At 39.4% G+C, this 16,462-nt stretch overlaps 1 protein-coding gene across 1 annotated transcript; it reads right to left on the minus strand.

Annotated features, from left to right (window-relative positions):
• Nucleotides 1-12,379: 12,379 nt before the first annotated feature.
• Nucleotides 12,380-15,525, minus strand: CNGC18 (cyclic nucleotide-gated channel 18). Its single transcript, XM_020352900.3, has 6 exons — nt 14,929-15,525; nt 14,644-14,856; nt 14,252-14,565; nt 13,922-14,033; nt 13,567-13,803; nt 12,380-13,235 (listed from the first exon to the last, which is right to left on the minus strand). Exons 1-6 carry the CDS (start codon nt 15,406-15,408, stop codon nt 12,507-12,509), a joined length of 2,085 nt encoding a protein of 694 aa, XP_020208489.1. The 5' UTR covers nt 15,409-15,525; the 3' UTR covers nt 12,380-12,506.
• Nucleotides 15,526-16,462: the final 937 nt, after the last annotated feature.

Here is a 16,462-nt window from a genome sequence, read left to right on the forward strand (position 1 = left end):
TAGGGATCTTATGTATCCCAGAGTATTATTTAGGAAGCCTCTGCAGGCTTAGCCTCACTCAACGCTTGAGCTGGAGAGCTATCTTCACTGAGGAAGTTTAAGTCCTTTGACTTGGATATTCTGCTTGGGAGATCGTACTTCCATTGGGGATTTTGATGATCTTGCTTTGATAGCTCTCGCTGGGAAATTTGGCCCGTGAGCTTGAGTTGAGGTTTCTCTGGGGAGTATTATTTCTGCGAGCCTCTCCAGGCTCAGTTATTCTGCATACTGTGGAGGATGTGGAGTATTATTTTGGTAAGCCTCTCCAGGCTTAGTTATTCGGTTCAAACTGTTTGTTGGATTTTCTATATCCTTGCCTTTTTTCATTTTCGGCTTTTTCTGTATTTTGCCTTTTCTTCTGATTTGGCTTTTTCTGTATTTTGCCTTTTTTATGTTTTTGGCTTTTGCTGTACAGAAATTAAAAGTGCTAAAGAAATTAAATTCAGTTATTATGAGAGAGTATTATTTCGGCAAGCCTCTCCAGGCTCAGTTATTTTGCAGGAGTATTATTTCGGCAAGCCTCTCCAGGCTCAATTATTCTGAAGGAGTATTATTTCGACAAGCCTCTCCAGGCTCAATTATTCTGAAGGAGTATTATTTCGACAAGCCTCTCCAGGCTCAATTATTCTGTATGATGCTGTTGATTTTCTGAATCTTTGTATTTTGCTTGCTGCTGTCATACACAAGCAATTTTCTATTTTTCTATTTTATGTAATTGCCTCATGATAAGGTCTTTGAATGTGCAACTAATGTGTGTGATGCAGGCGATGCAAGTTTTTATTTTTGTTCTTTTATTTAGAAAAGTGAATGACTCTCCCTATCCTCTTCTTTTTTGGAGGAGTTTCTGTCATAGACGCGAGGGAGGATTTTTGTGAGCCTTTTATGCAGGAGATTATGGATTTTACAGGAACCCCTCCAATTTTCTTTATTGACCAATTATTAAGGAATCTCATACAATTTTTAGAAATACCAATTTAAAGGCATAATCACATGGTCAAGAGAGAAAAGAAATGAATGGATATTTTATTAATATTCACAAATGTTTTTACAGAAAGATGTACAGAAGGAATTTCCGAAGAATGGCTGGCCAGGGTAGGCTATATACATTTTAGCTTTAAACAATTATATCTGTAATTGTCGCCCTTCCCGTTCCCCTAATTGCTTCGGGTGAGATGCCTGAGCCAGGAGTGTAGATACTGCAAGACGCTTGCATCTAGAAGATTATCACTTGTACCGCCTTTCGGTTTTCGATTCAAGTGATCGTTGCTTGCTTTGTTTTTACATCTTATTCTTTTGCCCCTAATTTTTGCCTAGGACGTATCCTAGCGGGGATAATTTTGCCTTTGTTTTGCCTAGTACGTATACCCTTGTACTGGCGGGCTTTTTGTTTTGCCCTAATTTTTGCCTAGGATGCCCTTTTTGGGTTTTCATCCTAGCGGGCTTGTGCAAGCAACGTCTTCAAGCATAATACTTCTTTACCACGTCAGCGTTGACTGGGTATTGAAGTTCTTCTCCGTCCATGTTTGTGAGGATCAGTGCTCCTCCGGAGAAGGCTCGCTTTACTACGTACGGTCCTTCGTAATTCGGGGCCCACTTTCCGATTTTGTCCTTTTGAGCTGGTAGCAATTTCTTCATCACTAGCTCTCCCTCATGGTAGACTCGAGGGTGGACTTTCTTGTCAAAAGCCTTTTTGATCTTCCTTTGATAGGCTTGACCATGGCATATGGCGTTCAGCCGTTTCTCTTCAATGAGGTTCAACTGGTCATACCGGCTTTGAACCCATTCTGCCTCGGAAAGTTTTGCTTCCATGATTACTCTCAGAGAAGGTATTTCGACTTCAACAGGCAGAACTGCCTCCATTCCATAAACAAGGGAAAATGGAGTAGCTCCTGTGGATGTGCGTACTGAAGTCCTGTATCCATGGAGAGCAAAAGGTAACATATCATGCCAGTCTTTGAATGAGACAACCATCTTTTGTACTATTTTCTTGATATTCTTATTGGCTGCCTCGACTGCCCCATTCATCTTTGGTCGGTATGGGGAAGAGTTGTGGTGTTGGATCTTGAACTCCTGGCACAATCCTTCCACCATCTTGTTATTTAGATTGGATCCATTATCAGTGATGATCTTATCGGGAATACCGTATCTGCATATGATGTTTTTCCTTGTGAAGGATGTTACCACCTTTCGGGTCACATGAGCATATGATGCCGCTTCTACCCATTTGGTGAAATAGTCAATGGCCACTAGGATGAATCTGTGTCCATTGGATGCCTTTGGTTCGATGGGTCCAATAACATCCATGCCCCACATTGCAAATGGCCAAGGTGAAGCCAACACATTGAGTGGCGTTGGTGGGACATGAATATTGTCGGCATATGCTTGACATTTGTGGCATTTCCGAACGTATTGGTAACAATCCCTTTCCATGGTCGACCAATAGTACCCTGCCCTAAGGATTTTCTTAGCCATTGCAGGTCCGGGAATGTGGGTACCGAAAACCCCCTCATGTATTTCTTTGATCACATTTTGAGCTTCGACTTGGTCTATACACCTCAACAAGACCGAGTCATAATTCTTTTTGTAGAGGGTTTCTCCTATTAGCAGAAATCCCATGGCCCTTCTTCGGATATGCTTTTTGTCATTATCGTTGGCCATGTCAGGATATTCCCCTTTTTTCAGATATTGTTTGATATCGTGGAACCATGGACAATCGTCGATATCTTCATCTATCAGAAGGCAGAACGCTTGCTTATTATGCCGCCGGATATTAATGACAGGCATTTCATGTTCACTATCCAAGGCGAACATTGATGAGAGCGTAGCAAGGGCGTCAGCAAACTGATTCTCCTCCCTTGGAATGTATTCAAAGATGACACTTTGGAAGAATTGTGTCAAATCTTTGATATGCTCAACATATGGTATCAGTTTAGGATTTCGGACTTCCCAGTCACCTCGTAGCTGATGGATGACTAAAGCCGAATCTCCAAATACTTTGAGTTTGAGGATACCATTGTTGATAGCCGCTTGGATTCCTAACGCGCAAGCCTCGTATTCGGCCATATTATTTGTACAGTCGAAATTGAGTCTTGCTGTTAGAGGGATATGCTTTCCTTGTGGGGAGATTAACACTGTCCCAATCCCCTGTCCAAGCATGTTGGAGGCTCCATCAAAATACATGGTCCACGCATCATCTTTTGGTTCTTCATGTTGTATACTCATTATATGCTCATCGGGGAAATCATCCTGAAGGGATTGGTAATCATTGGTCGGCCCGTGTGCTAGGTAATCAGCTAGGGTACTACCCTTGATGGCTTTTTGTGTGACATGTATGATGTCAAATTCTGATAATTGTACTTGCCATCGGGCGATCTTCCCAGTGATTATTGGCTTGTCGAACACATACTTAATTGGATCCATTTTGGAAACCAACCAAGTAGTATGCCTTATCATATACTGTCTGAGCCTTTGTGTTGCCCACGCTAACGCACAGCAAGTCTTTTCTAATGGCGTGTAGCGGGTTTCATAATCTAGAAATTTCTTGCTCAAGTAGTAGATGGCTCGTTCTTTCTTTCCAGTTTCGTCCTGTTGCCCTAGCACGGCTCCCATGGACTCATCAAGCACTGTTAGATAGAGGATTAATGGCCTTCCCTCGACAGGTGGCACCAATACTGGTGGATTGGCCAAGCACTGTTTGACCTTGTCAAAAGCTCGTTGACAATTCTCATCCCAAGTTTCGGAATGATTCTTGCGCAATAGCTTGAATATTGGCTTGCACGTGTCAGTCAACTGTGCGATGAACCTTGCAATGTAGTTCACCCTGCCAAGGAATCCTCTTATCTCCTTCTCGGTTTTAGGAGGAGGCATTTCCATTATTGCCTTTACTTTATCGGGGTCCACCTCTATGCCTTTTTCACTAACGATGAACCCGAGAAGCTTACCCGACCGAACTCCGAAAGTACACTTAGCCGGATTTAGCTTAAGCTGATACTTGCGAAGCCGATTGAATAATTTTCTCAAATATTGAATATGGTTCATCTCGTCTTTCGACTTTGCGATCATGTCATCCACGTATACTTCAATTTCCTTGTGGATCATGTCGTGGAATAGTGTCACCATCGCTCGTTGGTAGGTGGCGCCCGCATTTTTAAGTCCAAAAGGCATTACCCTATAGCAAAAAGTGCCCCAGGGTGTGATGAAAGAAGTTTTCTCGCGGTCTTCCATATTCATTTTGATTTGGTTATACCCCGAGTATCCATCCATAAAGGAATAGAGCGTGTTCGTGGCTGTGTGATCCACGAGTGTATCAATATGTGGCAAGGGAAAATCGTCCTTTGGACTGGCACGATTCAGATCCCTATAGTCAACACACACTCTAACCTTTCCATTCTTTTTGATAACTGGCACAATGTTAGCCAGCCATTCGGGATATTGGGATACAACCAAGAATCCCGCGTCTAATTGTTTTTCCACCTCCTCCTTGATCTTTAAAGACCATTCGGGCTTGATTCGTCGAAGCTTTTGTTTAACGGGTCGAAACCCTTCTTTCAATGGCAACTTGTGCTCGACGATTTTAGAGTCCAAACCGGGCATATCACGGTACGACCATGCAAATACATCCTTGTATTCCCTTAATAATTGGATCAATTGTGATTTTATTTCATCACTGATATGGGTCCCAATGTTGACCTCTTGTATTTCTTGACCCTGCCCCAAATTTACGGTCTCCAATTCTTCTTGATACGGTTGGAGTAGACGAGCTTCTTGATCTAGCAGTCTTTGCAGATCCGGAGAGATGGTCTCCTCATCACTGTCCGACTCAACCCATTCATCCTCGGCTTTTGGATCCCGGTCAGAGCGAACAATTACAGACATAATTATTTTATTGGTTCTGTTTAGGTTTAGAATTATTAATGTTAATGAGAGAGAGAGAAAAGAACGAAATGAGAGAATAATATGTGAAAAATGCCTTTTTATTGATATATGTATGTAAAACTGTACAAAACCCTTATTTACATGAAAAAGGTCCTCATGATCTCGGGTACTGATCATGAGTCCCAAAAAGAAAAATGTGGAGGGGCCCTATCGTGGCTTGCCATACTCTACTCCTGCTTTGGTAGAGGATTCTTGCTCACATCGGGCGCTGTCGAATCGAAAGTGACCCACCCAGCATCAATAAGGCCTTGGACCTTGTGTTTGAGAGCTAGACAGTTCTCTGTTGAATGCCCTGGTGCTCCCGAATGGTATAGACATTTGTCTTGAGGCTTGTACCAATCGGGGTAAGGTGGGTCGATCTTTCTTGGTGGAATATAGGCTAGAAGTTGGGCTTCTACTAGCTTCGGCAGGAGATCGCTATAAGTGGTCGGAAGTTTGTCAAACTTCTTCACAGAGTTGTATTGCGATTTGCCTGACTTCGAAGTGGAAGAAGATGGAGAAATGGTTACAGCGTTGACTCCTCCTTCTTTCTTCTTCCCGAAGGCCTTCTTAGCTTCATATGGTTGGGAAGGCTTAGCCAGCTTCCCACTTTTAAGTCCTTGTTCCACCCTTTCTCCAATGGTGATGATGTCCGAGAAGAGTGTCGTTGTGTTCCCTATCATTTTATCGTAATAGGGACCAGTCAACGAGTTGATGAATAAGGACACCGTCTCCTTATCCGACAGCGGGGGCTCTATCTGTGCCGCCAACTCCCTCCAACGTTGGGCGTACGCCTTGAAGGATTCATCATTCTTTTTACTCAAGGCTTGAAGATCTGACCTATCGGGTGTTAGGTCGATGTTATACTTATAGCGCTTGAGAAAGGCGTCGGCCAACTGTCTCCACGTGCACACTTGATTTCCATCCAGCTGCATATACCAATTGAGTGCAGTTTCGGCTAAGCTCTCTTGAAAGCAGTGGATCAAGAGCTTTTCATTTGTGGCATATGCAGCCATCTTGCGACAGTACATGGTGAGATGACTTTTGGGGCAAGTCGATCCCACGTACTTTGGGAAATCCGGCACTTTAAATTTAGGAGGGAATTGGATGTCCCTCACTAAGCACATGTCAGCGGCATCTTTGATGTCAAAATCATGCCCCTCCATAGCCCTCAACCGATCTTCTAGGGCGTGGAATTGTTCTTTTGAAACCTCGGGCTCTTTAATCATAATTCCAGCCCCAAGGGGTACAGTGTGTGGAGGATCTTTTTCATGCTCTTCCTCCTCTCCCTCATGATGGGACCCATGTTCACTGTGATGAGATCCATGGACGTTGTGGTGACGCATGAGTTCCATCATTTGCGCCATTTGCTCTTTAAGCTGTGAAAGCTCGGTTGTGAGCTTCTTGTTTTGCTCCTCTAATGCCTCCATTTTCTTGATTCTCTGTGCGCGCGTAAGGACAGAGAGATGACCAGCCACTTTCTAAAATGAATGTTTAGTTAGTTTATTTTATGGAATGAATACACTCTTTAACATGAGCTTGATAAACCTCCATCTTTAAGGCGCTGCCTTTTTAAGACGGAAGTTTACCACCCTTCTTTATCTATGATCTCTCCCCAACGGAGAATCTCTATAGTCATGGGTCTCTTTCACTCATGTCAAGAGGTATTGGTGACCCTAAAATGTATGTTTTTATGAGGATGCATGGTCTCTTATTGGTAATGATGCACATGCCCCTTACTTTTATATTTTCACACATTGGTTTTTCCTCTCATGTCATGACATTTTCATGCATGGGGATTTATTCTTAGACCTTATTACGAGGTTATTTATTAATGCACAAACAATTGCACATAAGCATTTACACAAACAATTCACTCATCCACGAACAGTCACGAACGAATCACGAGGTAGGGGTCTCCTGCAGAAAAGTGCATATTCAAGGAGGATCTAACTGTTCTCACTTGGTCAAAGGCCCCCAAGGTGCCCCCATTATAGGGACCCAATTCCTCTCGTCGTAAGTCGATGGAAAGTTCCAACGCACTGTCGGACTCAAGTTCATGGTTATCACCTTGAGTGATGTTTTTCCGACAACAGTCTCGTAGGCTCCTATAGACCCATTCAACCGGCCGTACTAACATCCACTCCCTATGGATTACCACTCATGCCCCCGGGTATAGAGGGAACTGTTGTGTGCAAAGGTTTGTGTACAGTTTGTATTTCAAACAATTGCGAAATTTAAACATACAACAGTTATTCAAAGCCATATAATAAATTATGTTATCATACAAGCAAGGGGTAACGAAGTAATTTTTACTATTATTTGTTAAAAACAATCTGTCACTAAATGGGACTGACTCTCGAAGCTTCCCCAGTGAAGTCGCCATCTGTCGCCACCGGCCCAAACGGGCTTTCGGCATTCGCGAAGGATGGTTGGACTCGTTTAATTATTTAAAAATATGGATTGCTAGAATGACGTATTCTCAAACTGAGACCTTGTCAAACGAGCAATTTTATTAAATGATTCACCAATCCATATTAATCCCAAGCGGGACCCTCCATGGATTAGTGGTTTTCGCAAAAGGAGGGTTCGTGGAGTCGCCACCAATGTTTTACTCAAAACATTGGAAAAAGGGATAAGGCAATTGATTTTATAAATCAACTTTGGCCATTACAACCAGAGTCGGGTAAGGGAGTCGGTTACGCGTGGGGAAGGTGTTAGCACCCCACAGCGCCCCTTTCGGGTTCCCTATGACAGATTATTTTCTAAAATAACAGCGTAAAATTACTAAATTACCCTTATTTATTATAAGCGATTATAAATTAATTATCTACATGATGACAGTTTAAATATGCACACAGAAAGCAGTAAAAGGAAGGATTTAAGAAGAAACCTCTTGAAGCGTGCTTTTATATATTGAGTAAAACTGGGAAAGCTTTTTGGCGTTCCCTCGCTCTACAAGCTCGCTCGCTCCTTCCTAAAAACTTTTAACTATGGAAATCCGGAGGATTTCCCTTCGACTAGGTTTGATCCTCAAGCAAAATGGCTCGGGGCTCAAAAACTTTGTCGGATCAACTCTCCGAGTGATTTCTAGGGCAGAACACTGCTCAAAAACCCCAGAATACTCAAGGAGAGGGTTAAAACTATCTCCAAAAGTGTGGAATGACGTCCAATTGACGTCATATTTATAGGGAATAGGCGCAATACGGCCTACAGGAGCAATACGGCCGTATTGAAATTTTTGAACTTCAATACGGCCGTATTGAGTTCAATACGGCTGTATTGAAGCTTCAATACGGCCGTATTGATTTCAGTACGGCCGTATTGAAGTTTCAGAAACTTCAATACGCCGTATTGAGTTCACTGCGGCCGTATTGAAGCTTCAATACGGCCGTATTAAGTTCAGTACGGCCGTATTGGGCTTCATTCCCTCCACTTCCTTATTTTGAGCTATTCTAAGACCTCTAGACCTACAGAGAACCCTCCTAGGGCCTTCCAGGAGTCCTTCTGGCTGATCTTCCTTCAGTCTTCGAGAGTCTTCAAGCTTTATTTCCGACCCGGACAATTTTAGGGGTCTACACTCCCTCATCCTCTTCAACTCTCCTAGCCATGGACCTAGTGATGGGGCCCACATGTGTCTTCAAGGATGGTCCTCCATCATCATGTTTCAAACAATTTAAATTCTGATGCAATATGAATGTTATTGTGATTATATTGTGTTTGGGATGATTTGCTGATGGAAACATTGATTTGGTTGTTTTACTGCTATATTTTGGTTTGTACATTGATGTGTGCAAGTAGTAGTGCATATTTTTTATATTTGGAGTGATGCTTATTGTAGCTGATGTATCATGTGGTTGAGATATTATGTTTGAAATACAAATTGTGTGAATATGAAATAAAAAATTCCCTGATACAAATTTTGATATTACTTTTGATTAATTGGAACAATGCCTATAGTGATAATTAAGTTGATCTTGTGGCATTGATTTTGAGTAAATGATTCTTGTGCATAATTCAATACATGTGAAATCTGGACATATGAATATATCTGGTTGTTTTCGATGATGTCCAAAGGGGGAGAAAGGTTTTTCAGTTTGTTTTGCAGGACTTAAAATGTGAAAATACTGGTTTGCAAAACAAAATGGCTTGTATGGTTTGTCATCATCAAAAAAGGGGAGATTGTTGAGATTCATGGAGTGGTGAATCAACTCAAACTTGGAGAATGAAAGTTTTGATGATAACAAAATGTGAATTCTGAGAATCAAAGCTGACCAAGGACATCAACAAGTCAAAAACAAAGTCAAGAAGAAAATATGGCTATTATGATGTGTAATAGGGATAGCTCATAAGTTGTATTGTTTTGTTTAGCTTATTTTGCATGTCTGTACTTTGTGCATGAGTTAATCTTAATATAATTTGACTAAGAGTGAGTATGATGATGAGTTAGATACTTGAAAAGTTATTTTGAGATATAAAACAGAGTTTTTGAAAACTGACTTAAAATAATCGATTATCATTAAATATAATCGATTATTCCAGCAACAGGTGAAAAGGATGCCTTGCTGTAATAATCGATTATTTGTGAAATAATCAATTATCCCAGGAAGCACTCTCTGGAATAATCGATTATCTTACAAAATAATCGATTAATCTGTTCTTGGTTGATTTCCAGAAATCATGAAGAACAAAATAATTGATTATCCTTTAAAATAATCGATTATCTGGTTTTGAAAATGCTATAAATAGTTTTCACACCTTGAAACTTCAGAACAGAGAATGAGTTAACAATCAAAAAGAGAAAAACGTTATTGTGAAGTCTTTGTGACCTTCTTGGAGTGTTTTCTTTGTGAAACCAAGAAGTAAAACATTTTTGAAATGCTTTCAAAAAGATCATCATCATCATCACATTCTTGGAAGAGAAAGATTGAGATTTGATTATGAATTCACAGTCTGATTTGTTCATCTTCCAGATGAATTCGTTCCTTTAATTCTTTGTGAATAATTGTAAAATCTTGAGTAGGTGTCTCAAGTGATATGGAATTCTTGTAGTGGGTTTCTACAAGAGGTGCTTTCTTGGGGTCAAAAAAGTGGTTATCTTGAATGTAGGAGTATATGCATGTGTGGTATGCTTGTAAAACTTCTTCATTGAGATAGTGGAACAAATCTTGATCAGGTTATGATTGAGGACTGGATGTAGGTCACATGTGGAGTGGTTGAACCAGGATAAAAGACTTGTGCATTCTTCTCTTACCCTTATCTTTTACTTTGAGTAATATCTTGGTTGTGTGTTAAAGGGAATAATGTTGATTAATATGTTTGTATGCACAACATTTCTTTAAACTGAATCAAAGTGTTGCATATTAATTGTTCTTAACTTTGAACTTTATCAAAGATTAATCAAGAAAACATATAGGACTCATTCCCATTAGCAAGTCTTTCAAGGAACTTCTTTGAGAATTCATATTAGAAAAGTTTGAATAGAAATAAAGATCCTAAGAACTCTGAAAAATTTTAAAGTGTCATAGAATCCAATTCACCCCCCTCTTGGATTGAGCCATTCTTTTCAAACACTAATCCTGCTAGACTCTGGCCGACCCTTGAAAGTTCTTTTGCATTCTAGATTTGGCCACAAAGTTGGAAGCAATGCAACATCCGAGAGAAGTTTAACCCGTTGAGAAATTTACAATAAGGCTAAATGAAATGTGGCATGATTGCAGCAAGTTTCAGAAAGTTCATATCCCTTGCTCGCATGATCTGCTAGGAGATATATAATAAGGCGTGACCAGGAGTGTGACAATAGAATTTTTTTTTACACGATTATGTTGTTCTCTAATGTCCATCTATGTTCTAATCCTACTGGACTTTGGCCGACCCTTGAAAGTTCTTTTGCATTCTAGATTTGGCCACAAAGTTGGAAGAAACGCAACATCCGAGAGAAGTTTGACCCGCTGAGAAATTTACAATAAGGCTAAATGAAATGTGGTATGATTGCAACAAGTTTCAGAAAGTTCATATCCCTTGCTCGCATGACTCGCTAGGAGATTTACAGTAAGGCTAAATGTAATGTGGTGTGATTGCGGCAAGTTCCAAAAAGTTCATATCCCTTGCTCGCATGTACTCGCTTCATGCTTACATGTACATCACGACTATCAAACTTACATATCTCTCATATATACCTTATAATAAGTTGCAAAAGTACACGAAGGACAGTTTGGAGAGCTCCGACATGAAGATTATTGGCCTACTTACACTGGTCCAACTTTGTGGCCAAATCCAGAATTCAAGAGAACTTTCAAGGGTGGCTAAAGTCCAACAGGATTAAAACAGATATGGACATTACATAACAACATAATCAGTTTCTACCACCATTGATCTTTATTGTTGTATTGAATTTTAATAAATTTATTTATTTATATTTACAATTTTAATATTCAATAAATTTAATCACTTGATGGTAGTCTCTGAGTTTTGGTATTTGATAAGTGAAAATCGAAAAAAAAACCTGAATTTGTAGGCCAGAACGGCTCGTTCCAGATTCAGAACGGCCTGTTCTGGTTCCACTTTTTATGTGCATTTTTTGAATCCGGAACGGCCCGTTCTGGAATCAAAACGACCCGTTCTGGAATGTGAACAGTAAACAGTGCTAATTTGAAAAATAAATTTGCACAGTTGCTATTTAGGTAAATATTTTTTAAAATAGTAATATTTGAGTAAAAATTTCTCCTTTAACATCCTTTTACTATATTATAAGTAAGATTATCTATGATTTTAATTCTATAAAATAAATGAGTTTTGATTTTGATCATTGAAAAAAAATATTTTTTATTCTTTCAAAATTTGTAAACATTATTTTTGTTCCTTATAATTTTTTTTAGTCCATATAAAGTGAGTAAATTTTAATTTTTGGTCACCATAAAATATTTTTCTTTTGACTTTTATTCCTCTAAACTCTAAAATCACTATTTTTGGATCTTTAAAGAGGAAGTAACGTAAACAAATAACATATTAAGAAATTATAAAAAATTTAAAAATATCACACATTCATATATATTATTAATGATTATAGGTAACACTTGAGATGATTATTTTGTCTTTTAGTAAATAATTATTATTTAAAAATAATTATACAATAACAAATATCGAAAATAATAATTCTAAGGGATAAAAATAAATAAAATAATTTGAAGGGATAAAAATCAAAATTTGCTTATTTTTTTGCAAGAATTAAAAATATATTCATGTCTTACAATAATATATATTAAATACATTTTATATTTTTATATTTAAGTCTTACAAATATTAAATACATTTTATATTTTTAAAATATTAAATATTTTATTTTGATTTCATATTTTTTATAAAATAATATGAAGATTTGCAAGAAGATTAATGGGAGAAGATAATATATGATTACTCACGATGATAACAACTCTTTAACAAAAGTGATCACCTTTACTAATCTATCTGTACCATTTACATCCAAGTCATAAACCTTCCAATTGAACCAGAGTTAAACTCAGATTTGGGCTGATGATTGGTTTTTGTGCTCACTAAACTGCAGAAAAATCAGGTTCATCTGGCTTGAACAATTGGGGCACAGGATCACTGCCTTGTAGCTTATGGTGGTTCCCTTTCCTTGTATTGGCAGCAAACTTTGAGGCCAAAACTGTTGCGCCTAGATTCTGAACCCTTTTCACATTCCCAGAGGACTCCTCGATCTCATCCTCAAAATTTCCACTTCCATCCATTTCAGCCTCAGGCAGCCCCATGTAGTAGAGACGCTCTTTGAGGGATAACTCCCTCGTTGCCTTTCTTTTCTGAAGCCTTCTCCAAGCTGCTTGTATGAAGCAAGCACCCCATGTCCTCCATTGATGGGAATAGTACCTAAACGCATGCTGAAGTTTCTTGCTGTGAAGGCGCTTGAACTGACTTGCCACAAACTTGAGATCCTCTGCCTGTAGTGCAAAAGCTTCAACTTCAGAAAGAGCTTTGACAGTGCGCGTAGAAGAAGGTAGGTTGAGGGTTGAGTTTGGCATTAAGGCCCATGTCAGCAATTCCTCTCCACAAAAGTCACCAGGCCGGAGTGTGATGCAATTGAAGAATCCAGACCTTCCTCCATTCGTTGTGGAACTCTCCAATTGCCCTCTAATGATGAACAACATTTCATCCACTGGATCACCCTCTCGAAATATGTACGTGCCTTCCGTGCTTAATGATGACGCAAGCCGTTCACAAATTGCATCAAGGAGTTGATCGTCCATTTGCGAGAAGAATGGGACCTATACAAATTAAGAGTTGTATCATTAGTCTTCTAATATGCAGGAAGTGCAATTAGGTGCAACTTTTGTCACCATGTTTCACCATTTTGTTGATTTTTCCATACAATTTTAAGAATTAATCATCAATAAGTATCATATCGTCATCCATATATTATCTTAATAATTCATTATCAGTAATAATGTGTGATATCAATTAATAAAATCAAATATTAAATTATTGTGAAATATGGGCGAGAAAAAAATGCAATTATGCCTAAATACAATGATATGAAGTAATTTGCATTGCTATATAAAAATGCAGCAGACTCGAGGGAAAGGGAGAGAGACATACACGCCGCACAAGAGAAAGACACAAGTGATGTTGAATTTCTCGACGAAGATCCAAAGGTAACGCTTTGAGTATGGCTTCTTCGTTAACTCCCCTTGTTGCAAGCCATTTATATTGAACAAAACGACGGACACGTTCCTGCAAATCTGGCGGTAACTGGCGATGCCTCATCCACTCCTCGGTATCTCTTTTCCGAATCCTCCATTCTTCGAGCCTAACTGTCATCGATTGCAAGTACGTCTTCGACAAGGTGAACAACAAAACACTCATTAACCAAAATTAGTATTTGTATTACTGCAACGAATCATTCTAGAGAATTGATTTGATAAACCAACGTAATTTTTTCTCCCAGTCTTACCTGCATGTTTCCAATCAAAAGTGAAAAGAGAACCAATCCAGCAATGCACAAGATGATGCAAAAGAACGTCTCCGGAAGATACGTGGTGGTATCCAAATTCTGTCCGTACGAGCTGCGAAAGGAAATTAACGCGTGATGTCAATGAGCATGTTGTAAGCAGTAATAAGGTGTAGCGTAAATAATTATCTCTACTGTTTTCATGATCCACACCATGAAATTCAACAACTGTCACAATGATGATATGATACATCTTCTGAAAGGTAGGAAGAAGACAGATGAAAGTATATATATTTATATAACGTTGGCAATGAAGATGACAGACATATATACCTTAGATTTCTCAAACCCCACCAAAAGCAATAGAAATATCTTTCCTTAAAACTGGAACTGACAACATCATTGAGAAAAGCCTCAGCGAACATCCCAAACTTATACTTGACGTTAATCTTGGTCTTTGCGTCACATCTGCTAATTACACGCGTGATGTTCAGCCAGTATTGCCGATCAGGGAGGTCCACGCTATTGCAATCAAGATAGCTAGAAAAGCAAGAGAGGGTATGCGATCTGTTCTCCTGTTGGCACTGTGTTTTCCAGCAGTTAAATTGTCTCCCAATCGAGGAGAGATACCAAGTTGCGCCTGTAACCTGCTCCAACGAACGAAGAGAATACAAGTTAGAAAAAATGGAGCTAGCGAGTAGAAGGAACAGGAAAATGTATCTTACGTGGCTAGCGAGAAGGTAGAGAACAAGATTGTAGGCGGCACCAATCCAGGGAGTCTTGGCGATAACACCGGTGGTTTTCTGAATGCGCCGGTTCAAAGGAAAGATAAGAAACAACCTAGGAACATACTGAATAAGAACGAAAAGGGCGAGAGTGTTGTTGGCGTGGTCAGTTCTGGCGTTTCTGCTAGCGGGAATGACAAGCCAAATGACAATCTGGGAGGGAAAAGAGAGTCAAATGATTTGCATGCAAATAAATACGAGGAAAGGGTGAAGGAGGGTTATTGCCTGAGGGAGAGGGATGGTGGCAGCGAGGTCGATGACGAAATCAGACTTGAGGTAGCGCATGGCGATTTCGCGGGCGTCGGTGACGAGCTCGCCGCGGCCGAAGATTCTAGAATTGGGGGCGACGAAGGCGGTGCGGAACTTCATGATCATGTGGAGGACGTAGAAGAGGTCGGCGAAGGTGCGGAGGATGGTGACGACGATGCGGAGGCCGGGGTCGGCGTGGAGGCAGGCGGGGCCGCCGACGGTGGGGAGGAAGAAGTAGAGAGGGTCGACGAAGAGGGCGAGAAGGCTCGTCACGAGGAACACCCTGTTCCAATACGCAACGATGTCGCTGTCGGGGTCCAGGATCTGGTACCGCCATAGGATCTGGAACGCGTGTTCCTCCTCTGTCGCTGTCTCTGCTGTCGCGCTCTTCGCTCTCGACCTTATTCGCCGGAACTGGCGGAACTTCGACGCCGGCGTCGATATTATTCTATGCATCTTCCATGGCGGATTCCGGGGGACGGATTCCGCGGCTGTTATGTCACAATCACCACGAGGCCACCGGGTTACGGACTTTGGGTCGCTTGCGCACACAAATGCTGCTCACCCGCTTCCACTTCGACCCATTTTTGAACTCTCAGAATTTCGCGCCAAACCTAAGGGTGTGCGTCAATGCCGGAACGTCAACGTCACTTACTTTCAATTTCAATCCCAGGTTTCCACTTTGGACTCCCCAACTAAATTATTTACTCCTCTTCTACCTTTGGGCTTTCTTAACACATTTGGGCCTACAACTTTGTCATGTGGGGATTGCTTTTTGCACCCTTTTTATACCGCATTTCTTTCTTTTTTTCTTCTTTGGAAACTTTAATTTTTCAAGTTTTAAATATTAACTTTAGAATTCTCTTCCCCAAAATTTTGGTTTTCAGAATAAAATTTTAAGTATTTAATTTCCGGAAACCTGCACAAAAAATGTGCTTTGATCCCAATCAACTCTCATGATTTAATAGAAAGTCCTTATTCTTTGTTCACAAACTAGTATCCATAACCGTGTAGCACACAGGATAACACAAAATTTAGTGATAACAATAAAGATATGGTACCCACTATAATTGAGGGTACCGAAACAGTTCAAAGTTTTTTTTTTATATTATTTTTATTATTTTTATTTTTTAATGTTTTTAGTTATTTGCTTTTGTTTTTATCTTAATTTACTGTTTTTAATAATTTATATTTATAAAAATTTCTATATTTTTATATATTTTTTTAATATTTTATCTTATTGTAGCATCTATTATAACTAAATAGTTTAATATTAATATTTTGTTAATACTTTTAAATTTTTCTTTGGTTTTAATTTTTTTTTTTGAATTTATAGTATAAATTAGTTTTCCAGCTATATTATTTGTTCTTTTTTATTTTATTTTAATGTTTTTATAGTATTATTACAATCTTTTATTCTTAATTTTTGTAATTCTATCACATATAAACAAAATTTGTTATAAAAATTGGTCTTTTGATTATTTTTTATGAATTAGTCTTTTTGATTTAT

Source organism: Cajanus cajan, chromosome 4, assembly GCF_000230855.2.
Source record: "Cajanus cajan strain Asha chromosome 4, NIPB_CcT2T_4, whole genome shotgun sequence".
Classification (NCBI taxonomy): Eukaryota; Viridiplantae; Streptophyta; class Magnoliopsida; order Fabales; family Fabaceae; genus Cajanus; species Cajanus cajan.

Bases quoted from the DNA above. Each gene is read 5' to 3' on its own strand.
- CNGC18 (XM_020352900.3), bottom strand. From the start codon at position 15,408: ATGCATAGAATAATATCGACGCCGGCGTCGAAGTTCCGCCAGTTCCGG. The intron at 14,034-14,251 runs GTATATATGTCT...TTCCTTTCGCAG, and splicing joins TGGGGTTTGAGAAATCTAAG to CTCGTACGGACAGAATTTGG. The intron at 13,804-13,921 runs GTAAGACTGGGA...ACCTTGTCGAAG, and splicing joins TTTTGATTGGAAACATGCAG to ACGTACTTGCAATCGATGAC.